The sequence below is a fragment of the Eleutherodactylus coqui genome, chromosome 5 (assembly GCF_035609145.1).
Source record: "Eleutherodactylus coqui strain aEleCoq1 chromosome 5, aEleCoq1.hap1, whole genome shotgun sequence".
NCBI lineage: Eukaryota > Metazoa > Chordata > Amphibia > Anura > Eleutherodactylidae > Eleutherodactylus > Eleutherodactylus coqui.
Genome location: NC_089841.1, coordinates 49,346,109 through 49,372,538, shown reverse-complemented (window position 1 = coordinate 49,372,538; position 26,430 = coordinate 49,346,109). Strand labels below are relative to the sequence as shown.

Below are 26,430 nucleotides of genomic sequence, written 5' to 3'. Positions count from 1 at the left end.
CACTCTGTGGAGGGGCAGAAAAACAAGAGCTCCAGCTGACTCTTCCTTCTGCATCTTGATACATTCTCGGACTGCATGGGAGCTTTACAGAGCCATTCCCCTCTTAATCCCTACTTACTGTCCTGCAGCCTCTATACCTCCTGGACTCTGAAAGTGTCCGTAACAAACTATATCTGCTATATGTAGCACCAACACTCAATGTGAGAACGCCAACCGGCAGTCACAGCTGGATACACAGAAGATACAGTGGGGGAATATATACTGGAGAGTGAGCAGGAGGTTATATATGAGGTCTATATGCGGAAGAGGAGGGGGGGTGGATATATTGAGGTACATGCTAGACAGTATGTGTGGGGAGTAGTTAGTATAGTGAGGTATGTACTGAACAGGTGGAGGGCAGTATAGTGAGGCACATGCTGGGCACTTGGGGGGGTGGTGAGGTGCCAGGACACTGGGGAGCATATTTAGATATATGCTGGTCAGTGGAGGGTAAGTAGTGAGGCATATGTAGTGAGGGGGTATAGTGAGGTACATTACAGTATATGTGAATAGCAGAGGAAAGCAGACATCATTCGCACCCCTAACTGTTTATAGCTGCATCGTATTTATCATCAGCTCCACATCCAAGGACTGCAGTCTAACACCGTCAGTGAAGCAGAATGTAAAGAATTTTTATAATATACACCAAACTCAAAGAGAGACGTATCAGGTGAATTTGCAGTCTATTCTCATACTCTTGATACCCATCCCTTCATTTTATACTGTTTGGTATACTGTCCTGTCACAAAGAACCAAAGCAAAAAGTAGGGAAAAAAAGCACAAGAAGCTAAGAATGTTTTTAAGAACAAAAAAAAAGTCTCTAAAGCAGATAGGAAATTCCAAGCATGTGTTCTTGCCCTCCTGGAGTACGCATATGGAAACATTTGATAACGTCAACCACAAATCAGTTTTCCTAAAAATACAAGGGCTAAAATGTACAATAAACCTAAGCAAAAATCTTCACTTTGCTATTTAAATAGGTTTCTTTAATGGGGTTTTCAACTCTGAACTCATTCATGTGAATGGAAGACTTTGTGTGTAATACCATTCTGGCCTACAGCAGCGCGGCGTGTTTCCAGCAAACAGCAGCTCTATTCATTAGTGCAGCGGCCCCGGAGAAGGGTCCAGGGTGACAGCCCATCACCGATCAGCTAGTGATCACCTATCATGAGGATCAGTGCAGCGGCCCCAGAGAACAGCTGATCAGCCAGGGTCCTGGGTGACAGTCCACCGCCGATCAGCTAGTGATCACCTATCATGAGGATCAGTGCAGCGGCCCCAGAGAACAGCTGCTCAAGCCAGGGTGCCTTGCGTGATGGACCACCGCCGATCAGCTAGTGATGACCTATCATGAGGATCAGTGCACCGGCCCCGGAGAACAGCTGATCAGCCAGGGTCCTGGGTGACAGACCACTGCCGACCAGCTAGTGATGACCTATCATGAGGATCAGTGCACCGGCCCCGGAGAACAGCTGATCAGCCAGGGTCCTGGGTGACGGACCACTGCCGACCAGCTAATGATGACCTATCATGAGGATTGGCTATCAATGGATTAGAGCTGGAAAAACCCCTTTAAATATTACCAAAGCAAACAAAAACAGTCTGGGCCTGTTCTAGTAATCTGTGGGCTTCTCAGGAGCTGGACTCCCAGTGACCAAAACTTTTAACATGCCAAAAGTTTTTAGAAAGTTACACTTTAAATGTATGCTCACACACAGCAGATTTGTGGCAGAAATTCCTGTGACTGAAAATCCATTCCATATATCTACTGTAAGTCCCTGTTCACATAACAATTTAAGCGTTACATTCAAGGTATATGCCAGGAAAAGCTCCTAACAGATGCACCAAACACTCAAAAGAGGCCAAAAAAGTATCAGCTGGTGTACATCTGTATACCTTTTTTGTGGTATCCAATAGTAGCTATTCCAAGAAAGGTATACAGTAGGCAGCTATATAACACACACTGCATGTGTTTTACAATGGGAGCCTCTGGGTGACATATCCCACTGTATGGCTATATAGTGGCACACGTTGCAGTGTATCTCGGGAAATCTATATGGTGTAAATAACAAACATAGGCCTAAGACATGGGGTGAGTAGAGGCCGTTTTTGTTATGTTTTTTTCCCCACCAGTTTACGGATCAGTTTTTGAGAAGTTCAACCAGATGAAGGGGACAGTTGCAGAAATGTTGCAGGTGTGAACATCCCTTCAGAGCATTCTGGTTTGGTCATAAGTTGACATGCAAAGTTTAGTTTTTTTGCACTATGGTCATAATACCGTAGAGTTATTATATCTGCACATTTTGTCTGGTCTGACGGAAAGATTAGCGCTGCATGCACTGGGCACGTTAGGAAGGATTTGACATTTAGGAAGGTATGCTATGACATATAGCAGCCCAACAGTCCACATAGCCCCACATACCGTAATGCCAGAAATGGCCTAATAAATCCCAATAATTGTAATTACTTCTAACCTCCAGTGATGGATGTGATTCGTGAAATGTCACATGATGCAATTGTAAGCCGACAAGTTTAATTACCATAATGGAGCTCCGTAAGTTATCGCCTGCCGCTAATAATGACCTCATCTATTATTTCCTCCTAAGTGCCTGTTCTTACAGCACCGGAAAGTCTGAAGGATTTATCCAACAATGGATCTCAGTGAGGTAAATACGGGATATACTCACAGCTGCTGGCTCCGCTGCAGACTCCCCGCACCCCTTCTTATCCTCTTCATTTGGGTGCACGTTCTCCTTATTATCAGTGTGGTCGTCTTGAGCGGCGCACGCACTCACTAGGTCTGGCAGACTAGTGGAGGGGTATTTGCAAAAATCAACATCTGTGCCATCCTTAAAATGAAATAAAGAAGAGTCAGGCTGCAGAAGCGCACATTTGTCTTTGCCATATGTGGCAGCCATGCTTTGTAGTTGTTATAACAGGACTAATAGAGAACCGGTCACCAGTTTACAGGACATTAAACTAATAAGAGTGTTAAATTAGTGAAGTTCCACTGATTACCAAACTGCTCTTATCAATATTGAGGAAGTCATGCCATGGAAGGCATAATGAAGGCATAATCCACGTTTTAAAGTCTTCCGCACCATATGTAAATGCAGCCCAGTGGTAGTGTGGGCGGGCCGGGCTGACGCAGCCCAGTGGTCGTGTGGGCGGGGCGGACTGACGCAGCCCAGTGGTCCTGTGGGCGGGGCGGACTGACGCAGCCCAGTGGTCCTGTGAGCGGGGCGGACTGACGCAGCCCAGTGGTCCTGTGGGCGGGGCGGACTGACGCAGCCCAGTGGTCCTGTGGGCGGGCCGGACTGACGCAGCCCAGTGGTCCTGTGGGCGGGCCGGACTGACGCAGCCCAGTGGTCCTGTGGGCGGGCCGGACTGACGCAGCCCAGTGGTCCTGTGGGCGGGCCGGACTGAAGCAGCCCCAGTGGTCCTGTGGGCGGGCCGGACTGAAGCAGCCCCAGTGGTCCTGTGGGCGGGCCGGACTGAAGCAGCCCCAGTGGTCCTGTGGGCGGGCCGGACTGAAGCAGCCCAGTGGTCCTGTGGGCGGGCCGGACTGAAGCAGCCCAGTGGTCCTGTGGGAGGGCTGGACTGGCTCTACTAGCTGCATTTTTTTCAGCAGCGTCTGTCTCTCCATCCCGATATGACGTGGATGATACGGGTGTCATCATCCACGCACGGCTCCAAAATCTCACGCTACACTGTGCTGTCAGCTCCCTCTGCATGCACAGATAAGCTACCAATTTGTGGGCAGATTTAAGTAGCTTATCTGCACATGCTTGGGGAGACAACGGCACAGTGCAGCAAGAGATTCCCAGGCAATGCATGGATGACGCCACCCAGGTCACATAGGGGTGGACCGCTCGGCTACATTTACATACAGCATGGGAGTCTTTAAATCATGAATTATGCAGCTATGACTTCCTAAACATTGATAAGACCACCGGTGTGGTAATCAATGCTGTTATTAGTTTAATGTCCTAAAACTGGTGACAGGTTGACTTTAAGGAATTTGTTTTTCAAGGTGACTACCAGCATGCAGGGCAATCAGACAATCAGATTTTAACATTCTCTTACTTTCACTGCATACAGGTGAAGGATTACATGGTGCCGATGTAAATCCTCATCCCCCACTGTTATTAAAAATGAAATAGTGCATATATGTACCAACGTATACATATTAATTAAATGGAGTTTGCCAAGACTGTAGTGATGGCCCTATCCTTAGGACAGGAAATATCAGTGAGAGACCAACTCCCAGGAGCCGCACTGATCAGCAGAATAAAGGGGCCACAACATGTCCTTTTTATTGTTTTCCCAGACACAGCGCTATACAGTGCATTTAGATGTGTTATACTGTGATAGACTAGGAAAAAAATGAACGTTTTCCAGCATGGTATCTTTATTTCAACATTTCAGTAGAAACATGGATAAAAAACTCAGCACGGATATTTTAAACACCTACATGTTTCAAGCAGGAGCTCTTATGACATCTTATGTCTGGACTAAGAGCTCCTGCTCAAAACATGTAGGCGTTTAAAATAACCATGCTGGGTTATTTTATCCACTTTTTTTTACCAAAAATTAAGAAATCTATTACACTGCACGAGTTGCTGCAAAACCTCCAATTTTCTTCATATGTTTGCTAGCAGTTGCTCTCTGCTTCCATGCACATGGTGAGGTGGAATAGCAAGGCTGGGTGGACTACTGACAATTTTGCCAGTATACTGTGATGGGCTAAGGCTCTGTGTAGACTGCATATAAGCCTATTGCCAGAGGAAGATGATGATTTTCACACATTTACCCCCAAAAGTATGGCTCTGATGTTTGAGGTCGATTATACATATGGCAGCTACCCATTGACTCCAATATAAGTTCCCATTAACACACCATGACGTGTTGGAGAGCGATATGAGTATAAGACTCCTGTGCCCACTGAGTGCAGCCATCACTGCTGCCATCCTGTTTACCAGCACACACTATAAGGTATTACAATAGTGTCAGTCTCCCAGACGTCCGGATGCCTCATCAGTAAATTGAACACAGACTGAGGATATTAAACAATTACCACACCTAATCCTGCAACTTAAGCCATCAGCGACAAAACATCTTGTAGGCATCTTTATATCTCTCCAACCAGATTGAAATCACTGAAGATATTCATTATAAAATCATCCCTGTAAAATATTCAATTCTACAGGAGTTCCAGAAACTTTATAAAACAAGCTATTAAGCTGTTTCCATAATCCCATCCACCGGTGGGGGCATACAGATGAGTATTCTCATCTCAGCCATGACCCTTTGTAACTCCTGGGTCGCAAACCAGTCTGTAACGGGGCCCAACCGAAATGGCATGTCATTTATGTAACTATTGTCCTCCTACACAATGGAGGAGCTGTTGGGTCCCTTAGGCACCAGGGCTGAGATACCACCGCAACCATAGCCCCCCCTATAGTTACTGTTTCCTAACACTAGCATATAATACATTTGCATTGGCATCTACCATTATCTACATGATGTGTGTAGACTACGGGTCACAAGTTAGACCTCCATGGTCACATTTTACACCTACCCTGCTGGCCACAACAAGCTGCACCACTCCAACCGCACTCCGTAGAATCACCACAGCTTCTTGATGGGAGAGGCCCACCAATGACTGGCCGTTAATCATTAGGAGCTCATCACCTGCTTTCAATCTACCATCCCTGAAAAACAGAGCAATACAATATGGAATATAATGACATGATGGCCATAACTCATACAGTCACTACATACATAAAATATACTGAAAAACTGATGTTCTATGGTCGATCGCTGAGCTCTATCATTGGCTGCAGCAGCACCGTCATTGGCTGCAGCAGCCTATAAATAGAATGATAATAGCATTGTGAAAACCCAGAGCTGCTCACAGGGGACTTGCACTTGCACAGGCAGCAGGGAGAGACGAAAATAAGCTCTATACTATATTTTAGCCATGCAGAAGCCAATTTTACAGAAACATTTTATCTCAGACAACCCCTTTAAGGATTATTCTCATCTGAAAAAGTGATAGTACGTCGATAAGATATGCCATCACAGACTGATTGGTGGGGGTCCAACCTCTGGGAGACCCACTGATTCTGAGACCGCAGTGCTGGTTTAGTGCCATGTCTGCTTCACTGATTTTCCCTGCACAACAGTGCACTGGCCACTGACTGTGAAGAACGACGTCATTCAAGTGAATAGGGCTATCCTGCAGTTGCCGGCACAGGCAGGAGCAGGCGCTGCAGTGCAGGAATAACCTGAAGATGACACAGCACTAAAATCCCTTTATTCTCAAGATCTATGAGGGTCTCAAAGGTCAGACATCCACCTATCAGTTAGTGATGACATCCCCCAGCTAATTTGCAACTTAAATTAAATAAACTGGTACAGAATTTTCTTATGTCTTTTCGTTAGTTTTTTAATGACTTTTGTTGTATTAAGATGACTTGTTGCAGCAAGTTATCAGCATTGAGTTAAATTATGGTGCATCGGTATGTGCCATCGCTGTGAGATAAGAGAACCCCTTCAAGCAAATGTAGATAAATGAGCACAGCAAGTTATATTTGTGAAATCACAGACTCCTTCTCAGTACTGCACAGACTTGTTTTAGTCCCTCCTATAACTTCAACAGGAAGCAGACAAATACTGTAGTAGAAGACAAGCAGATTTAAAAAGAAAACACACAAAAAAAGTAAAAATGTCAGCAAATTAGCAATTTAAGCTACTGTGATCTCACAACTGTGTATTCGTCACGTACACAGCTGTGACATCACAGCTGGGTTTCAGTCAGGTAAGCTGCTGTGACATCACAAATTTGAAGTCAGGGGAGCTGCTTGTAAAGTCACAAGTGGGTTTTCAGTTCAGGTAAGCTCCTATGACATCACAAGAGGGTTTCAGTCAGGTAGGCTACTGTGACATCACAAGAGGGTTTCAGTCAGGTAGGCTACTGTGGCATCACAAGAGGGTTTCAGTCAGGTAGGCTACTGTGACATCACAAGAGGGTTTCAGTCAGGTAGGCTACTGTGGCATCACAAGAGGGTTTCAGTCAGGTAGGCTACTGTGGCATCACAAGAGGGTTTCAGTCAGGTAGGCTACTGTGACATCAAAATGAGCTACTGTGACCTCACAACTATTTTTCAGACAGGCAAGACGCTAGGACATTACATCACAATTGTGTTTCTGCCTGGTAAACTGTGATATCACAAATGTGTATTAGGTAGTAAGCTTCTGTGACATCACAACTTTCTTTCAGTCATTTAAACTGCTGTGATATCATAGGCGTCTTTCAATCTGGTAATCTGCTGTGACATCACAGCTAATGTCAGACAGGGTCAGGGGTGAACATGCCATACTGGCAATCAAGGAGCCCATATACTATTCTTGCTCAGGGACCTCTGCTGTTGGCCTCCACCCCTGGCTGGTCATATCTTGGGCTGTCAGGTGCTTTGAGGTTCCATATGTATCTATACTATAGACATTAGAAGACAGTAATAGTACCATATTAATAGTTCAGTGAGTACTAGATTACATAATACCTGTCTGCTGAGCCGCCTTCTTCTACATGGGCTACAACAATACCATGTGGAGACCTCTTGGAACCCCGACCACCTGTAATCTGAATGCCTAGTCCATCTGATCCTTTCAGCATGTGCATCTTCCATATGCAGCAGCCATCCCGCTGAAATTAAACATACGAGTTACAAGTTTCATGTCAGGTGAGCTGCTTGTAAAATAACAAATGGGTTTTCAGTTCAGGCAAGCTCCTGTGACATCACAGGAGGGTTTCAGTCAGGTAGGCTGCTGTGACATCACAGGAGGGTTTGAGTCAGGTAGGCTGCTGTGACATCACACATGGGCTGCTGTTACATCACAAATAAGAAAACTGCAAGATCAATTCTGAAGTGCAAATAGAACTCAGATTTTGTAGTCATTTCTTTAGGTTGACAAACTTCAAGATCTTCCCCGCTGCCCCTTCCAACTGCATCTTCTTCCAAGTACATTTGAAATGTCTAACAGAAAAAAAAACTTGCCACAGGGCAACCAAAAGTCTATTGGTTATGAGCCCCACTGAAGTAGAACATACTAGCAGCACTCACTAACCTCCTTGGTGCTCTCTCTAAGGAGTGATGTTACCCCTCCCGACCCACATCACAGGCCACTTGCTAGCCAAGCCAGGATCCTACTACACACTGATGAGGGGCAAAACATCTGCCTGTGTATGGATTCTGGCTTGGTTTCCTATTCCCAATTGTTGCTCTACAGACCTGTATAAAGGGTCAAGCATTGATTTGAAGGAATGCTGCCATCCAATAGGTGGCGCTGCAAAGGTATTGTTCCATCTTCCTTATTTGCATAATGGTATGGAAATTGGGAGGTCAGCAAGCTGACTCCTATCATGCTAAAATATGGAGGGATTGAACGCCGGCCACAGTCCCTCACATGTATATACAGAGCAGCAGTAAAGTTCTGAGTTAAAATGTAACCACCGACCAACAGCCAGAAACTGATCGGACCCCATGACAGTCAATGGGGTCCGTTTCGTTCCATCATAAGATGGATCTGTTCGACCAGTGGGTGCCGTTTTCCTGCTCCATAACAGGAGAATGGACCCCATAAGCAGAAATGTGAAGTACCCCAAGTGCCACGTAATGCCCAGAGCTCTGCAGGACAACCAGCCCTTGAATGGGTTATTGAGAACCCAAGGAATGCGGAGCACTGAGATGGCATTGCCCTCGAAGCAGAGTCCTTTCTGTGATCAGCATTCCGAGAAAATTATGAAACATGTCAAACAAAGAAATGCAGCAAATTTTATACTCCTTACAAGGCGGAGAGAAACTAGCCGGACGTGCTGAACACTGTCCTATTGTATCTGCAGCCTATACCGCCATCTCTGCAGATACCACATAGGAGCGGGTTAGTGATCCCAGCTCTCTCAGTTGTATCTGCAGCCTATACCGCCATCTCTGCAGATACCACATAGGAGCGGGTTAGTGATCCCAGCTCTCTCAGTTGTATCTGCAGCCTATACCGCCATCTCTGCAGATATCACATAGGACCGGGTTAGTAATCCCAGCTCTCTCAGTTGTATCTGCAGCCTATACCGCCATCTCTGCAGATACCACATAGGAGCGGGTTAGTGATCCCAGCTCTCTCAGTCGTATCTGCAGCCTATACCGCCATCTCTGCAGATACCACATAGGAGCGGGTTAGTGATCCCAGCTCTCTCAGTTGTATCTGCAGCCTATACAGCCATCTCTGCAGATACCACATAGGACAAGGTTAGCGACCCCAGCTCTCTCAGTTGTATCTGCAGCCTATACCGCCATCTCTGCAGATACCATATAGGACCGGGTTAGTGATCCAGCTCTGTTAGTTGTATCTGCAGTCTATACCGCCATCTCTGCAGATACCACATAGGACAAGGTTAGCGACCCCAGCTCTCTCAGTTGTATCTGCAGCCTATACCGCCATCTCTGCAGATACCATATAGGACCGGGTTAGTGATCCAGCTCTGTTAGTTGTATCTGCAGTCTATACCGCCATCTCTGCAGATACCACATAGGACAAGGTTAGCGACCCCAGCTCTCTCAGTTGTATCTGCAGCCTATACCGCCATCTCTGCAGATACCATATAGGACCGGGTTAGTGATCCAGCTCTGTTAGTTGTATCTGCAGTCTATACCGCCATCTCTGCAGATACCACATAGGACCGGGTTAGTAATCCCAGCTCTCTCAGTTGTATCTGCAGCCTATACCGCCATCTCTGCAGATACCACATAGGACCGGGTTAGTAATCCCAGCTCTCTCAGTTGTATCTGCAGCCTATACCGCCATCTCTGCAGATACCATATAGGACCGGGTTAGTGATCCAGCTCTGTTAGTTGTATCTGCAGTCTATACCGCCATCTCTGCAAATACCACATAGGACAAGGTTAGCGACCCCAGCTCTCTCAGTTGTATCTGCAGCCTATACCGCCATCTCTGCAGATACCACATAGGACAAGGTTAGCGACCCCGGCTCTCTCAGTTGTATCTGCAGCCTATACCGCCATCTCTGCAGATACCACATAGGATGGGTTTAGCAATCCCAGCTCTCTGTCCCGCGTGTGGTCACTGAATATAAAGTTCTGGAAGTTTCTGATGTGTATTAATTCATTGCAATTTTTAAGATCTCTGAAGCCGGTCAGGGAATGGAAACATTACTGCTGACATTCATATGTGAGAAACATATCTTTTCTTGTCCTGCTGAGTGTTTTCTCTGCTGACAGTTGGGGGTTTGTCTCAACATACTGGAGTAGGCAATAGCCAGCAGCCCGGAGACTAGTGCAGCTGCCGCAATTAGCTCACTAGCGATTGCTTACACTGTGACAAACCTGCAGCTCTGTGAGCAGCACTAGATGAGCATGGGGCTGGGGCCACTAGATGGAAACAATTTGTGCCGCCATTCACCAAGAGTTAGCACGACTTATTGCTTGCCCGCACCGTCACATTAGGTTTTCTTTTTTGCAAGGTATTTTTTCTCATTTTATTCCCATTGATCACATGAAGCAGGGAGTGATGCATGTAAATTGGTACTGAAGTACCGCGCTGTAAACATATGGGAGACTATAGCGCTCTCTGTGAATACTGAGCCTGTATGGAGTACAGAGGGCGTTATGTTAGACATGGCAGTGCGGCTTATTCATGAGTCCACCCACCTCTCTGAAATTACAATTCCTACATTCAGCTACCCCATGCTTGCTTAATGGTATTCGCTCAGAGGCCGGACATACAGTAAGGAGCCTCCAGATATATGGAGCAAGTGCCGGACGTCACTGTAGTAAAAAGAGTTGAATAAAGTGTCCCCCCCAGCTGTCCAGTATCAATCAGCTGACGTTCAGGACACTAGAAAAGCTGAGCTGACATCCTTCCCCCTTACTAGATAGAGATTAGAAGGGTAGATAGATACCAGAGTGACAGATAAAGATAAGAGATTGATAGATATGCATTGTGATGTGAAAATTGTAGTCTGTCAGTCATTTTGTATAGTTTGTAGAGAGAAGAGTTAATGGTCTTTCCGCATATAGGAAAGCTGAGTGCTGAGCTACCTTTGAAGTAGACTTCAGGAAAGGCTGTTACACTTCTCCCCCAGGGGGTCTTTGATGTCCTACAGCCCCTCTGGAGCCAGAGCCAGCAAATGTTTGTTAGGAAATAAGGAGAGGAAATAGGCTTCACACCTTAGTAGCTCTTTCCCTCCCTTACTGGTCCAAATGGTCGTAACTGACCTGATAACTTTTGGAGGCAAAGTTAACAAAAGAACGTGCCCGTAAGACAAAGGAAAATGTAATTTAGGAATTATGAAAGATCTGTACGTCGCAGCCCGATGACGTGGATATTTTGTGGAACGTTGTATCCCCGCTAATAAGATGCAGGGATTCCCACATTTGCACGATGCTCAGGAACCGAGAATTGCGTATCTCGGATCAGATGCGTCCAAAACTAATCATGCGTGGGCTCAAAACACACGTAAAATCACAACAGGAAACATCGTTGTCATATTTTCATGGTGGGTCACACCCACACGGAGTTATGAAGGAAATATGTATTTCAGGGAATTATGTGTTCCAAGATGAGCCAACCCCCATGGGGGCTGGAAGGAACTATGTGGGAGTTACCCCAGTGAGAGTTTAAAAATCGCACACGAATGTGTGCTCATGGTCAGCCCCTTGGAGGTCACTATACGTGAGGTCTGGTCCGCAGTTCTGGCGCGACTCCACGCCAAAGAATGGTAACTCTCTTCTTTTAATCCTTGTTATTTTACTGTCTGTGATATCATATGTAAAGTCTCTTGCCATTTATCTTGTAACATCATTTTCGTATTTTTTCTGTATATAAGCACTGCTCTATTCTTTGAGAATTAAACTTTAAATTAATTAGTGAGCCTCGTCTGTGTTAACACGAAACCATATTCTCCGAAGATTGTATTCATAAGTCATAGAGCGGGTTCCAATTTACCGTAACCAAATTGGTGGTGGCAGCGTTTTGTATGCAGATTGTAGAGCTCTGGAGTGCGTTAGAACGGATCAGGTGGGTGATTTGAGCTTCCGCTTCGCATGCGTGCAGAAGTCTGAGAACGCTAAATACAAACCAGCCTGTATTCTAACGACTGCCAGCTTGCAATACTGCAGAGTGTTTGAGGACCAGAGGTGGGATCGATAGGTATCGTCCCTTCCCCTCTCTCCTCTTGTCCAGTGAGGGACAAATTGTTAATAAGTGCAGGGCCAGGTGGGTTGCTGTAGAGTTGTGGCTGTGGCTCATGGTCGCTTTTCAGGAGTCTGGAAAGTTGGGTACCAGTCACTCCACAACCTAAGAGCCTTTCCATCCTCGCCCTCGCCCTGCGTACGTGACAAATTGGTGGCAGCAGTGGGATAACGTTAACACGTTCGTGCCAGGATTAAGCAGTTAGTCCTTGTACGAAAAGAAGCACCCAGTCTTTGCGAAGATTGGTGCCCTTCTTACGAGGTTTCACTCAGTGCTTTTTGTGTAAGAGACTTACGATATCCCCAGACAGTCCCCTTCCCTTTCTTCTTGTTTTCTATTCTATCTTTTATTTGGCAAAGCAACTGCGGAAATGGCAACTAGAAGCCAGGCCGCTAAGCTAAAGGGGCCGGTGACCGAGGTGCTGGGAGAAGACGATGTCTCGCACCAAGCCACAGCAAACCCTGATACAGAGATGGGTGACCCCATCGGAGAAGAGGCTATGGGTCGGAATCGAGGAGACCCCAGCAATAGCAGCTCTCAGCAGGACTTTGATTTGCCTACCCAAGAGGCTCTACAACAGCTGAGTGCAAGAGACCCTGAGCGTTACCTGCAATATGTTTTCCAGCTGCAAGAAAACGCCAAGCGAGAACGCCAGGCAGAGCGAGAAGCCGCAGAACGCCAGGCACAGCGAGAAGCCGCAGAACGCCAAGCTGAGCGTAAGCATCGGCTGCGAATGGCAGAACTCGATGCGCAGATTTTAAGAGCACGGACACGTGGGTCCAACGGCACGAGGAACGTGCAACCCCAACGAGATTTCTTCCCTGTTCTAGAGGAAGACGGAGACCTGGACATTTTCCTGAGGGACTTTGGATGGGTCTGCCACCAGTACCAGCTGCCCACCGAGCAATGGGCCAGGTACTTGACCCCAGGGCTTACGGGCAAGGCCCTGGAGGTGCTTATGGAAGTGCCCCAAGAACAGAATGGTGACTACGAGGTCATCAAAGCAGCCCTAATCCGGAAGTGGACCAAGGGACAACCCATCACCCAGTCTGTGGACCTGGGAGATATCATGCTGAAGGAGCAGTTCCTGGAGACTGGTACGGAGGACATCCGCCAGTGTGTTCAGGTCTGTGACCCCAAAGCTGCAGACAGCTACGTCGCTGACCAGAGACCGAATCTTCAGATATCTGAAACCAGCTGGAGAGAGGGTAAACAGAACAGTGACTCTGACCAACCCTTACCCCTTTTGCTTAGATCGTCAGGGGGGTCTGCTCCCTCTCCACCCTCCAAGTCTCATAGGGAGACATGCCAATGTTTTTCCTGCAATAAAGTGGGCCCCGTCAGCGCCACTTGCCCTGACGTGAAGACAGGCCCCGTCTCCAAGCCTCCTGAGCCTGCCGCAGGTATTATCCGGGCAGGTGGGGGTAGTAGAAAGGTCACCGGCAACTGGCAAACCATCGCTGTAGGAAAGACTGTGACTATGGAGCTGCATGATACTGATGCAGAGAGGACCATCATGCTCACTGAACTGGTGTCCCCCACGGACATGATTCCTGAAAGGACTGTGACTGTGATGGAAATTGGGGACACCCACCCTACCCTGCCTATGATCCGGGTGGATCCCGATATGGGTGCAGGGAGGGATTTGCGGGAGGTGGAGGTATCTGATGACCTGCCTGCCAATGTTTTGCTAAGATCTGATGAAATGCACAAGTATGAAGTCATTGTTGCTATGAATAAAAATGTTGATGTCATGTGTGTTCCTGCGGAGGTTGGTGATGCTCTTGAATGGTGTAGCAGTGGCAGCGACGACGCGATGTGCACCACTCTTGAGATCACTGAACTGACGCAGCCTAATAATGTTGAGGTGTCCTGTGACACTGTGGTCCTCAGTGATGTCACAACTATGTGTGATGTCACAGAGGATTCCCCCATATCTCTGGTAATAAGTATGGACAGTGGTCCAAGAAATAACAGCAATGTGAATTGTGCTCGGTCAGAGCCTGCACGTACCATCGCATGGTGTGATGCGGCAGGTGAAAGCCGACCAGTAAACAATGCTGACCCAGAAGTATGCCTGGCTGGATTGAAAGAGGTGGTATTTCCCCAAAATCCAGCTGACATACTGTCTGACCCGAGTGGGGTCCTGTACTTGACATCGACCCTGGCTGCTCCCAGCCAGGAGTTCCAGGCCGCTGGGCATTCTGATGCCAGCTTGGGGGTGTTGAGGGACCTCACGAGGGAACCTCTCTCTGTGCCCGATGAAGGTAATATCCATGTGGATCTGCTAGCCACCCCGCTGGTGGACGGATCCATCAGGGACACAGATCACAGCCTGCAGCTTTCTGGGGGCCAGCGGTCCCAGCTGCAGGAAGGCCTACTCCCCTTCATGTCTGCTTTCACTGGGAAACCAGGGATGGCCCAGTTGACAGTTCACCAGGTGAACACTGGGAGCCGTCCCCTGGGTAGGCAGTCTGCCTACCAAGTCTCCCCAGAGGTGCAGGCAGATATGAAGTGGGACGATGAGGAGATGTTGCACCTGGACATCTTCCAGAAGCCCCAGAGTGCATGGGCCTCTTCTGTAGTCCAGGAGCCAAAGGAGGACCGGACAACCCGGTTCTGTCTGGACTACAAGTTGAACGTCATCACTGTGTCTGAAGCTTATGCGATGCCCCGCCTCGCTGAGCTATTGGACTGGCTGGCCAAGGCCCAATACATAACTATCATGGATCTGCGCCAAAGGTTTTGGCAGATACCTGAGACAAAAGAGCATCAGCTACAGTTGGTCAGCTGGACCACCAATTGGGAGTGTTCCTTTTCATCCCTGAAGGCTGCTCTGTCCCAGCAGAGCGGAGTAGAGGTGGGTTTCGTAGGCGATCTGTGGGATCAACCTACTACACCCACTCTAAAAAGGGGAGGTGTAGTAAAAAGAGTTGAATAAAGTGTCCCCCCCAGCTGTCCAGTATCAATCAGCTGACGTTCAGGACACTAGAAAAGCTGAGCTGACATCCTTCCCCCTTACTAGATAGAGATTAGAAGGGTAGATAGATACCAGAGTGACAGATAAAGATAAGAGATTGATAGATATGCATTGTGATGTGAAAATTGTAGTCTGTCAGTCATTTTGTATAGTTTGTAGAGAGAAGAGTTAATGGTCTTTCCGCATATAGGAAAGCTGAGTGCTGAGCTACCTTTGAAGTAGACTTCAGGAAAGGCTGTTACACTTCTCCCCCAGGGGGTCTTTGATGTCCTACAGCCCCTCTGGAGCCAGAGCCAGCAAATGTTTGTTAGGAAATAAGGAGAGGAAATAGGCTTCACACCTTAGTAGCTCTTTCCCTCCCTTACTGGTCCAAATGGTCGTAACTGACCTGATAACTTTTGGAGGCAAAGTTAACAAAAGAACGTGCCCGTAAGACAAAGGAAAATGTAATTTAGGAATTATGAAAGATCTGTACGTCGCAGCCCGATGACGTGGATATTTTGTGGAACGTTGTATCCCCGCTAATAAGATGCAGGGATTCCCACATTTGCACGATGCTCAGGAACCGAGAATTGCGTATCTCGGATCAGATGCGTCCAAAACTAATCATGCGTGGGCTCAAAACACACGTAAAATCACAACAGGAAACATCGTTGTCATATTTTCATGGTGGGTCACACCCACACGGAGTTATGAAGGAAATATGTATTTCAGGGAATTATGTGTTCCAAGATGAGCCAACCCCCATGGGGGCTGGAAGGAACTATGTGGGAGTTACCCCAGTGAGAGTTTAAAAATCGCACACGAATGTGTGCTCATGGTCAGCCCCTTGGAGGTCACTATACGTGAGGTCTGGTCCGCAGTTCTGGCGCGACTCCACGCCAAAGAATGGTAACTCTCTTCTTTTAATCCTTGTTATTTTACTGTCTGTGATATCATATGTAAAGTCTCTTGCCATTTATCTTGTAACATCATTTTCGTATTTTTTCTGTATATAAGCACTGCTCTATTCTTTGAGAATTAAACTTTAAATTAATTAGTGAGCCTCGTCTGTGTTAACACGAAACCATATTCTCCGAAGATTGTATTCATAAGTCATAGAGCGGGTTCCAATTTACCGTAACCAAATTGGTGGTGGCAGCGTTTTGTATGCAGATTGTAGAGCTCTGGAGTGCGTTAGAACGGATCAGGTGGGTGATTTGAGCTTCCGCTTCGCATGCGTGCAGAAGTCTGAGAACGCTAAATACAAACCAGCCTGTATTCTAACGACTGCCAGCTTGCAATACTGCAGAGTGTTTGAGGACCAGAGGTGGGATCGATAGGTATCGTCCCTTCCCCTCTCTCCTCTTGTCCAGTGAGGGACAAATTGTTAATAAGTGCAGGGCCAGGTGGGTTGCTGTAGAGTTGTGGCTGTGGCTCATGGTCGCTTTTCAGGAGTCTGGAAAGTTGGGTACCAGTCACTCCACAACCTAAGAGCCTTTCCTTCCTCGCCCTCGCCCTGCGTACGTGACAGTCACTGACTATACGGCAATCATACAAGGGGCGGTGACTACCGGAGCTTGCATATAGTATATACAGTGCTCAGTGGACTCTGAACCACCTTGATCGCCATTATCCCATTACTACCCCTTCATGGCATACAGAGAAATTACAAGGCCTTAGGGCAAAAGTCAGATTTCCCTCAAATAAAAAACACGCCATCTTCTCTGCATGCAGTTCCTGCGCCATGGTGTCCAAGCGAAATAGAAAGGCGAAACTCCAGGGGTAAAAGAGCGCAAAAGTTGTATCACTGAGCAGCAGAAAAACATCTTCTGGTCGAATGGATCCAGATTTCTGTTGCCCCGTGCTGATAGGTGGTCAGAATTTGGCACAAGCAGCATGAATCAATGACCCCTTCCTGTCAGCTGGTCAAAACATGTCAGCACCTCCATCTAATCTGCAGCAACTACAAGAATTCATATTTGTAGAGGTCTGACTGCTGAGACCCCCACTGAATACAAAAATGGGGCCCTGTTTATTTTGTGGCAACTACAAGAAGCTTCCTGTCCGCAGGGGCCGATATTCCTGCAGAACGACTTCATCACCTAGCGGAATCTACGCCACAACGAATTGCTGCAGTTCTGAAGGCCGAAGGAGTCCAACGCCGTACTAGATGGGGGTCTCTAACAAAGCGGCCATTCAGAGTACATAAAGTAGTACACGTCATGACTGATGTGGGGGATATCTGTGGAAGCCCCCAGTACATGCTCTGGCAGCACACCTTGCCAGGGTGGTTTCACATATTTGCAGATGTGTCTGAATATTTGGGGAAAATGAGTGAAAAGTGATTGTTTCAATCTAAATATTTATAGTCTTGTCGGTGGTCCCGAGAGGGTCTGGATTCTGCTTGAGGGTCCTGACTTTCTTGGTAAGAGACAATAGCTGCTGGTGGGATTACGCCATTTGTTATTAAAAGCTGCTAGTAGAAGTTACTACTAAGGCCCTGCTACACGGGGCGATTGTCCTTCAATTAATCGTCAGATCGCGCAAATTTGAACAATAACCATTTAGAGTAAATACGGCCAATATAAACGATAATTCATTCGCTTCTTGATCGTCATTCATTTTTTGCAGGTACAAGAATAATCGTTGACTTGTTTATACATTGTTGCATGTGAACAGCGACTGTTTAGGCCGCCTGCACACAGCTGGATTTGCATTGCGGAATCCGAGGCAGGCTTCCACCTCTAGATTCCGCAGCACATACCTGCCATAGCGCGCAATGTTAAACCGCTTTTTCCTGCCCAAGAGCCGAAATCAATTGCAAATTTCCAACTTGCAGGGGAAACATTGCAGCATGCTCTATTTTAAGGCGGATTCCACGCGGATGGCTTTCATTGAAGTCAATGGAAGCCGTCCGACCTGTGGCACTTCCGCAATCGTCATTGCGGGATCCGCATCATCGCCTAGCAACGGCGCAGCATTATCTGTACTGTGCATGTGCGCCGGCCAGATGACTGCGGACAGGTACGCAGGGGTCATCGGATGAGCACAGGGGCAAATTCCGCTGCAGGATCCCGCATGTGGAATAGGACCCCGCCGTGTGCAGGCGGCCTTAGTCGTTCACATTTAGCTGCACAGTGAATGGCAACGACTGAACTATTTGTGAGCAAACAATTTGTCTGCCTGTATAAACCGGCCGCACCGGCGAACTCGCTCATCGTTTGCTCATGCGAATTATAAAATGGCTCCGTGTAAAAGGAGCCTAAGACGGCGTTCACACTTGGCGTCTTTTTCTACATTTTTGAACTGCACCAAGAAACCGCATGCAGTTTTATAGAAGACGCATGTAGCTTATGAAAAGCCACACGTAGTTTTTGAAACGCGTATGGGGTATTCTGATGTGGTATGTGTGAACGCAACCTAAAGTAAAACAAATCTCCAGTAAATAGAGGTCCAGCAGTTGTCCTCTGCTGTCAGCTGTCACGTTATTAACCCCTTGAGGACACCACAATTTTTTAATTTTTGCATCGCTGCGTTTGAAGAGCCATAACGGGGCCTTTAATTTTCCCATATATATGTGTAAAGTCCATTCCGCCATTTGTTTTTTAATGATTTGGGTTTACGGCACTCACTATGCAGGTTACCTTTCTAACAACTCCTGTGAGTATGCCATCCCCATGTAGAGCTGTTCACCTACTATGTAGCAACAGCAAATGTGGTGTTAAGGGGTTAAAAGATGGGTGACAATGGCTATCACAGCTCCCACAGGGGCAGTGCCCCAGCTTTCCCACACTCCTGAACACCTAATCAGCGATACATCATGTTCTAAGACTTGCAAAAGTTTTGTAAGTGCAACTTAATAGGCAAATAACACTGAATTTAACCCTTAAAAGGGGGTGTGTCATGGTTACAAGTTATCCCCTATCCACAGGATGGGAGATAACTTTCATATTTGTAGAGGTCTGACTGCCGAGACCCCACTGTTTACAAAAATGGTGCCCCGTTTATTTTGCGGCAACTACAAGAAGTTTCCTGTCCGCAGGGGCCAAAAGTTCTGCAGAAGGATTTTATCACCTAGTGGAATCTACGTCACGATGAATTGCTGTTGTTCTGGAGGCCGAAGGGGTCCAACGCACTAATGGATAGGGAAGGGTCTCTAAAAAATTGCTATTCAGTATATGATGCTACATAGAGCAAGAAATCCTCTGCATAAACTAGCAGGGGGTGCTGGCAGATGTGAGCTCAGAATTTCTTAGAACACAGCCCTAGATTAAGTTCAAGATAAATAAAGAAGTACTCAACATTATTTGTAGATTAAATCTAGATATAAGGACTGTTTTTGCCAGCACTTCGGATGTAAGGCAACACGTCGTGCAGGTAGTATAGCATGCGGCTTGTGTCTCTTCTGAGCTCTTTGTTATATGCTTTCATAAGAATAAGTTATTACCTGAGTGAAGCTGTCGTTCTGCTGCAGGGAAGTCCTGGTCGCCTTTGAGGCTTGGTACTCACATCTGTCCTCATCATAACTGCTGTGAGAGTCCTCCCTTGTGTGGCCCTCACTTCTTGTGGACTCCTCATGTTCTCCATCAACCTCCATAGGAGAACAATGCCCATTTTCATGAATGCCCTCCTGTCCTCCTTTACTCTCCTTGCTATCTTTGGCCAAAGTCCTTGAGATGACTCCAAATTTCCTGGTTCTTTTTCCATTCTGTATCGCCCTAATACTTGGCTGTGAGGTAGAACTTGTAGCTTTGGGTTCACAGGTGATGGCATGGCCAGTATTGGAAGGAGGAAGAGGAGCTTTGCGTTTGATGCGCCGCAACATGATCAAGTAGATGAATCCGCCATTCCAGCACTGCTCAGCCAGATAACTGCAATAAAAACGATACAAAATTAGCATTTAATAACTAAACAAAGCACTTATTCAACAGATAAGGATAAAATAGTGTCACAGCAATTGCTACGGGACCCACGTGTCACAAAGACGGTTCTGTTCAGTGATGAAGCAAGCTTCTACGTCAACGGGGAGGTGAGCAAACAAAACCTTCACTACTGATCTGACACAAACCGCCAGATCCCTCTGAGATGGTTGGCGCACAGAAAGCCATGGTGTGGTATGATGTGTGGGGTACCAAGATAGTGGGCACATTCTTCATTGACGGTAACCTTACTGCTGCCAAGTATCTGCAATTGTTACATGACAAAGTGTCCCCGTCACTGTGCAACAGAGATGGCACATTCCGAGTGTTCTTCCAGCAGGATGGTGCCCCCCCTACATTATGGACATCATGTCCGCAAGTTTTTGGATCAGCAAGTGGATTGAGCATCGTGGCCTGATGAAGTGCCCCCTGCACTCACCGGATCTCCCCCCCCCCCCCCCTTGGACTTCTACCTGTAGGGTGATGTCAAGTCCAGGGTTTGCGCAGTGATAATACACAGTGTGGCGCAAATCCAACAGCAGATCCTGGACGCCTCTGCAAGCATTTCTAATGGGTGTTGCTCTCAGTGTATTGTGAGTGGGAGAAGAACATGGCCTTGATGATCCGAAACAATGGGGACCACATTGGGCATATCCTGTAGTGGATCGTCGTCGTGTTCCAGGTCACTGAAAAATTGTTAATAAATTTGGTAGGAATAAAGGTACATGACATTTATGGATTCCTCATCAAATTATCTATCGGATAAATGTATAGTGGTCACTACAGGGTTAAAGGTTTTCCGACCTTTATAAAAATAAGAACTCGCCCCAGGGTGGGGAATGGCATAAAAAGTAAAATAGGTATTACTCAGCCTTCCACTGCAGCTCTGGTCCAGCACCGCCCGCCTGGTTTCCTCTAATGCGTTCCCGGCTGACGCAGAAAGCAATGTCATGTTTATTGTTCACATGACTATTGCAGCCAATCACTGGTCTTTAGCAGTCATGTGCATGAACGGCATGTGACTGCTGAGGCCAGCGATTGGCTGCAGTGGTCACATGAGTGATTAGCATGACATCCTTACTTGCTATTTAGGAGCTGTTGGTGGCACCGGACCAGAGGCAATGGAAGAGGCTGAATAATTCGATTTTATCGTTTATGCCATCTCATATCCTGGGGCAGTTTTTTTTTCTAAGTTCGTTAAACCCCTTTAAACACTTTGTTCTGTCCAATGATACTTCGGTAACTTTATCTGCAGTCCTATTTAAAACTAGAGATAATACGTAGACCCAGTTCACAGCTGCAGTTTTGGGGGCAGTTATCTATGCCCTGAAAAAAAAGAAGTATGGGGGACTCTAGGGGGCAGTTCTAGAACTGAAAGCTGCACCCTGATTTTTTTTTTGTATCCATTTCCAGATTTGGCTAAATCTACATTAAAACACAAAGTGTGGCTATAGTAATCCTGCTAAATGACAAAATCAGCTCTGCTACATCTGTAGGTTATAAACAGACATGAAAAATACAAAACGTGCAGCAACAGAACATATTTGCTCTAAGAGCACAAAGCTAGCCAAACACTAAAGTATTGCAACAATTATAGTAAACTCCCAAATAAACCAGTTCTAAGCACAGACTTCATTAAAAAGTAAATTACTTTATAGGTCGTTAATCCATGTTTCACAAAATGTACAATCCCAGAGCACAAAGGTAACATTAAGCTATAGAATAGCTTTCCCATAACTCATAAACCATGTGACATCTCCGGCTTCTGTCCCGACACGCTGAGAATTACAGCTAAACACAAAACTATTTTTACTTCTTTCCTGTTTACTTTTAGGCTCGGCCATTGATGTTCCACACACTTTTTATTAGTAATCCGTCATACATCTGTTTGATCCTCTTAGTGAAGACTTTTTTTAAGGGTATATACACTCTTACAGCCCTGTTATTGCTCAAATGTAAATGCATCCAAAATTTAAAAAAATGCACATAGTATGAAATATACTAAAAGTTTCTGCATGCAGTCCTGTATAGTGCTATGTGTCTCCATGGTATAGATATATGGTTATGTGAGGAATGTCAGAGGGACCCCAAGCTGGAAACATTACACTTAAGAGCACATTTCATTTTTATATTTTGTACACTTTTTATGGCAATTGAAAATCGTGCTTTCTGTCAATTAAAGCCGCAACTTCGCTTTTCAGAAAAGACTGCTGATGCTTGTTTAATGTGGAACGAGCAGCCTAGCAGTAGGGGGGTTTACTCAGCTGTGGGGAAACCAAGGGACAGGGCAACATCTATATAAAAATGGTTGACTTAACCATTAGTTATTGATTGGTGTTTGAGATTAGGCTGTGACTTGCTACTGGGAGAGAGGAAGAGAGAGCTGCTATATTTTCAGTCTGGACTTGAGCAGAGCACATCGCTCAGACCACAGAGAAGGGGTTAAAGTGGTTGTACCAAAATTGCAAGTTGTGCCCTAACCACAGGAAAGGTTACAAGTTGCTGATCAGTGGGGGTCTCATCGCTAAGACCTCCACAAACTTCTGAACAGGGATCTTGTGTCTCCTGCCCTCCTCACTACAGGGTTTCTGCACCCCCCCCAATGGAGCACTAGTCGCACAAACACACTAGCACTCTATTCACTGTCAATGGGACTGCCGAGATACCCAAGCGGCACCTACTCAGGTTTTTCTGTCAGCTCCATTGAAATGAAAGGAGCGTTGACTGCGAATGCTTGAACAGCACTCCATTTACAGTGACGCCACTGAAGGGGGAAAAAAACGCCCCCCACAGTGACAGTCAGAGTTTGGTCCCCCACTGACACATAAAGATATCACCATGTACAGCTGCAGCCATTCACTAGGCTCAGTGGTCACATGCTTTTCATACACATGACTGAGGCCAGAGGTTCACTGCAGTGACATGTGAGAAATGAATGTGACATCATTTCCTGCATTAGCGGGGACCTGAGCGGAAGGGACAGGGTTGGCGTTGCTGGATCAGGTGCACAAATGGAAGGGTTAGTAAGGGCTATTTATTTTTTAAGCAATTGCCTACCCTGGGGACACTTTTTTCTGAGTGTTAAAAACCATTCTAATAGTCTCTAAATCACTGTCACTTTTGACACCAATTAACCGAAGTACAGCACAGAGTCGGGTAGGGTAAAGTAGAAGCAAAAAAAAAGGTTCAGACACAAAAACAGGGAAAGACCTGAAGTGTCCCTAATCTGACTGTGAAGGGACCTACTTAAAAGGCAGAGAACCCGCCCTGACAAGGGCAACCTCATCTCAGGAGCCATGGGGAAATCCTCCTAGACCCTCAAAAGAGACAACACTAGAAGAAAGAATGAAACTGATAATAGAAATAAACCTGGCTGAAGGGTACAAACTCAGGAAATAGGGACAGAACTGCAAAATTAAGTGCAAACTGACACCAACAAACTGACAACAGAGAAGTACACAGAAATGCAGAAACGACCTTCCACAACTAATTAGGACCAGAAACACAAGTGTATAACTGGTATCCTTTGAAGGAGTCAGTTTAAAAAGCTAAAAACAGGCGCTGATAGGCTGGCGGGAGTGATAGACAGCCCTGCCACCCCTATAAGGAGAGATAATGTTACCTGGGCGTCCACCCCAAATGATAATGTGCATGCCCTGGCAGACGCACCACGTGATCCGGTACAGATGCTGTGACATGACAGCAGACCTGTGCATGTGCCGTGGGGCTGGCTGTGCTGTGACAGTCATCCATCTGAAGACATTTTTGAAAATGCAGAGCATTTGTATGCTACCTCCCTTGTTAGTAAGGGACCACGCAGAACAAGAAAGTACTTGCAGAGAGTTAGTAAAACTGGTGCAAAACAAAAGTTGCCCAAGGCAGCCAACTAAGCTCAACTCTTCTTTCAAAAGCCCTAATGGAATATGAAGAAGCTGATGATTACACACGATTTCTGCGCTCTCATCTTTACCATCTTAGATTTTGGTTTCCTCATATAAATGGAGGTATGATCATCCTGTAGGCGGCATGCAGCGACTCCGGGGCTCACTAAATAGTTAATACCTCTGCAGCTCTAACATCTGCCTTTCCTCATGTAAACTGGGCAGTGAATGGAGTCAGCGAAGAAGGCCTCCTTTATCCTATAACAACTCCTCATTATGAACACACAACATTTTTCTGTTATTTATCAAGTCCGGTTTTATTCTCAAGGTCGTTTCAGTTCGAGGAAATGGTCTATTATTCCCTCCGACAGTCTTGACATGACCTATATAGAAGGCAGACAAGAAGAATTCTAGCAATGATTGCGAGTATCTCACAATTTCTGTACGGAGGGGGCGACTATCCCAAGAGTCCAACATACATTTAACCTGATCCGGAGAAAGCCTCAACGGGACTCCCATTAACGTTAGCACGTTACAAAGTGATCGGACAGATAAGCTCATACATTTTTCATCTAAAGCACAGTGACTGCTCAAATTGTGCGCCATTCCCGAGGGGCGAACAAATAAATACAAAGCACTTCATTAACCATAGTCTATGGCTTGTACTACACGCACGCTACTGAAAATACTGGTGATCAATGGGAACACATGTTGGGTTGTAAAATGATTAATTCAGTGACTCCAGATTCCACCGTCATACTAGTGATACATGTGCAGCTGATGATCGCGTGACGCCAATTTGGTTTGGGTGGAGATCATTATATATGGGGATTTGATTGTCAACTGTGATTTTGCAAGAGCAATTTTGTTGATGATTCAAACAATAACCCGGTAAGCGATGGGATTTACAAGCAGGATTAACGATAGACAATATACTCTTGCTAGTGGAATTGGTTAGAGAAGCCACAGAGAAACTAGACTGCCTGCAGCAGATGAGCCGCCTGCAGACGACTTTGACAGAAAAATCAAACTATAGACAAATGGAAGAGGGGATCTTAAGTTCAGCGACTGGCTCCAGGGGTGACTGCGGGAAATGTGAAGTCTCTGGATCTCTGCAAAAATAGTCTGAAGTCTGTTGATGGGCCACAAGGAATTTCATTACACAAGAGCCATTCTGCTAGCGAGAGTATATAGGGAACGCCAAGAAGCTGTTTAACCATTTTCTGACCAGACGTTTTGGCTCTTCATTACCCGGCATCGGCAGCTGGACGTTCAGTGTCTATGGGCAGCAAGGACCTGGACAGGCCATGTTCACATCTACATCCGAGGCTCAGATCAGAGCTGCCAGTGCAGATCCAAAGGAATACTGCAGCATGCTGTGCTACCTTATCCAAATTTCTGGCTGCATAGCAAAAGCTAGAGGGATCCCACAATAGTCAGGACTAAGGGGTCAGTATGCAATCTGGAGTAGTTCTGAATTTAAAGGGGTTGTCCAGGGTTAGAAAATCATGTTGGATTTCTTACAAACACAGTGCCACTCTTATCTGTGGGTTATGTCTGGTATTGCGCTCAGCTCCCATTCATGTCAATGTAACTGAGCTGCAATACTGCAAACAACCTATAGACAAGAGTGGTGCTGTTTCTGGTAGCGAGCAGCCATGTTTTTCTTTATTATGCAGCTAAACTCAAAAGTTAAAAAAAAAAAACACGCCGACTACATCTTCTTGGTCCTATTTTCTCTCTCTAATCACTTTATGTAACATTACTGAAACATTGTTAAGATTTTGTTAGCACAAAGGAAATCCAAAGCGGCTGAATAATTAGAGGATGGCTTTAGCGCTATACATTCTAGCATCCTCCGGTGCGCTCAGCTGGGTGCAGCCGCAGGTCCCGAGGACATGCCAGAGGGAATTTACATCCAGAGATGCAGCTACAGAAGGCCAGTCAAATGCCATCTATTTATTAGGCGCAGATATTACCTAATAGCTACTCATCTCATCCACGTAAGTGGATTATGTGCCCCCAGCGCGGAGCACTCATTACTTGGAAGGCTGCAGGGTTTCCCTTTCGGCAATCTGATAACCGTTGTTTTGTCCTTTCCTTTTTTCCTCTTGGGACTCGAGTTAGAGAGGCCAGAATGCGGAGAATGTGTGTAAGCCGTGGAGTTTAGCTTCAATACTTGTACAGTGGAGAGAAAATGCAATACTCTGCTGCATTACCACACACTACCTGCGGACAGGTGTGGAGCTGTTTTCAGAAGAGCAGCCATGTTTTTTTCCTAATTCTGGACAACCCCTTCAAGAAAATTTGTGCAGAGTAAAAAAACAGATAAGAGCAAACTTGTACGTGGTATGAA

The 26,430-nt window shown here is 46.2% G+C and overlaps 1 protein-coding gene across 3 annotated transcripts in view; it reads right to left on the bottom strand.

The window, feature by feature from the left end:
* PDZD2 (PDZ domain containing 2) overlaps window positions 1–26,430 on the bottom strand; it is a 326,060-nt gene that overhangs the window by 99,919 nt on the left and 199,711 nt on the right. For all 3 annotated transcript variants that reach the window (XM_066602486.1, XM_066602487.1, XM_066602488.1), the window contains 4 exons: window positions 19,722–20,145; window positions 7,608–7,750; window positions 5,621–5,753; window positions 2,727–2,888 (listed from right to left, as the gene is read on the bottom strand). In XM_066602486.1, coding sequence (XP_066458583.1) covers window positions 2,727–2,888; window positions 5,621–5,753; window positions 7,608–7,750; window positions 19,722–20,145 — 862 coding nt within the window. The remainder of the gene's footprint in view (window positions 1–2,726; window positions 2,889–5,620; window positions 5,754–7,607; window positions 7,751–19,721; window positions 20,146–26,430) is intronic.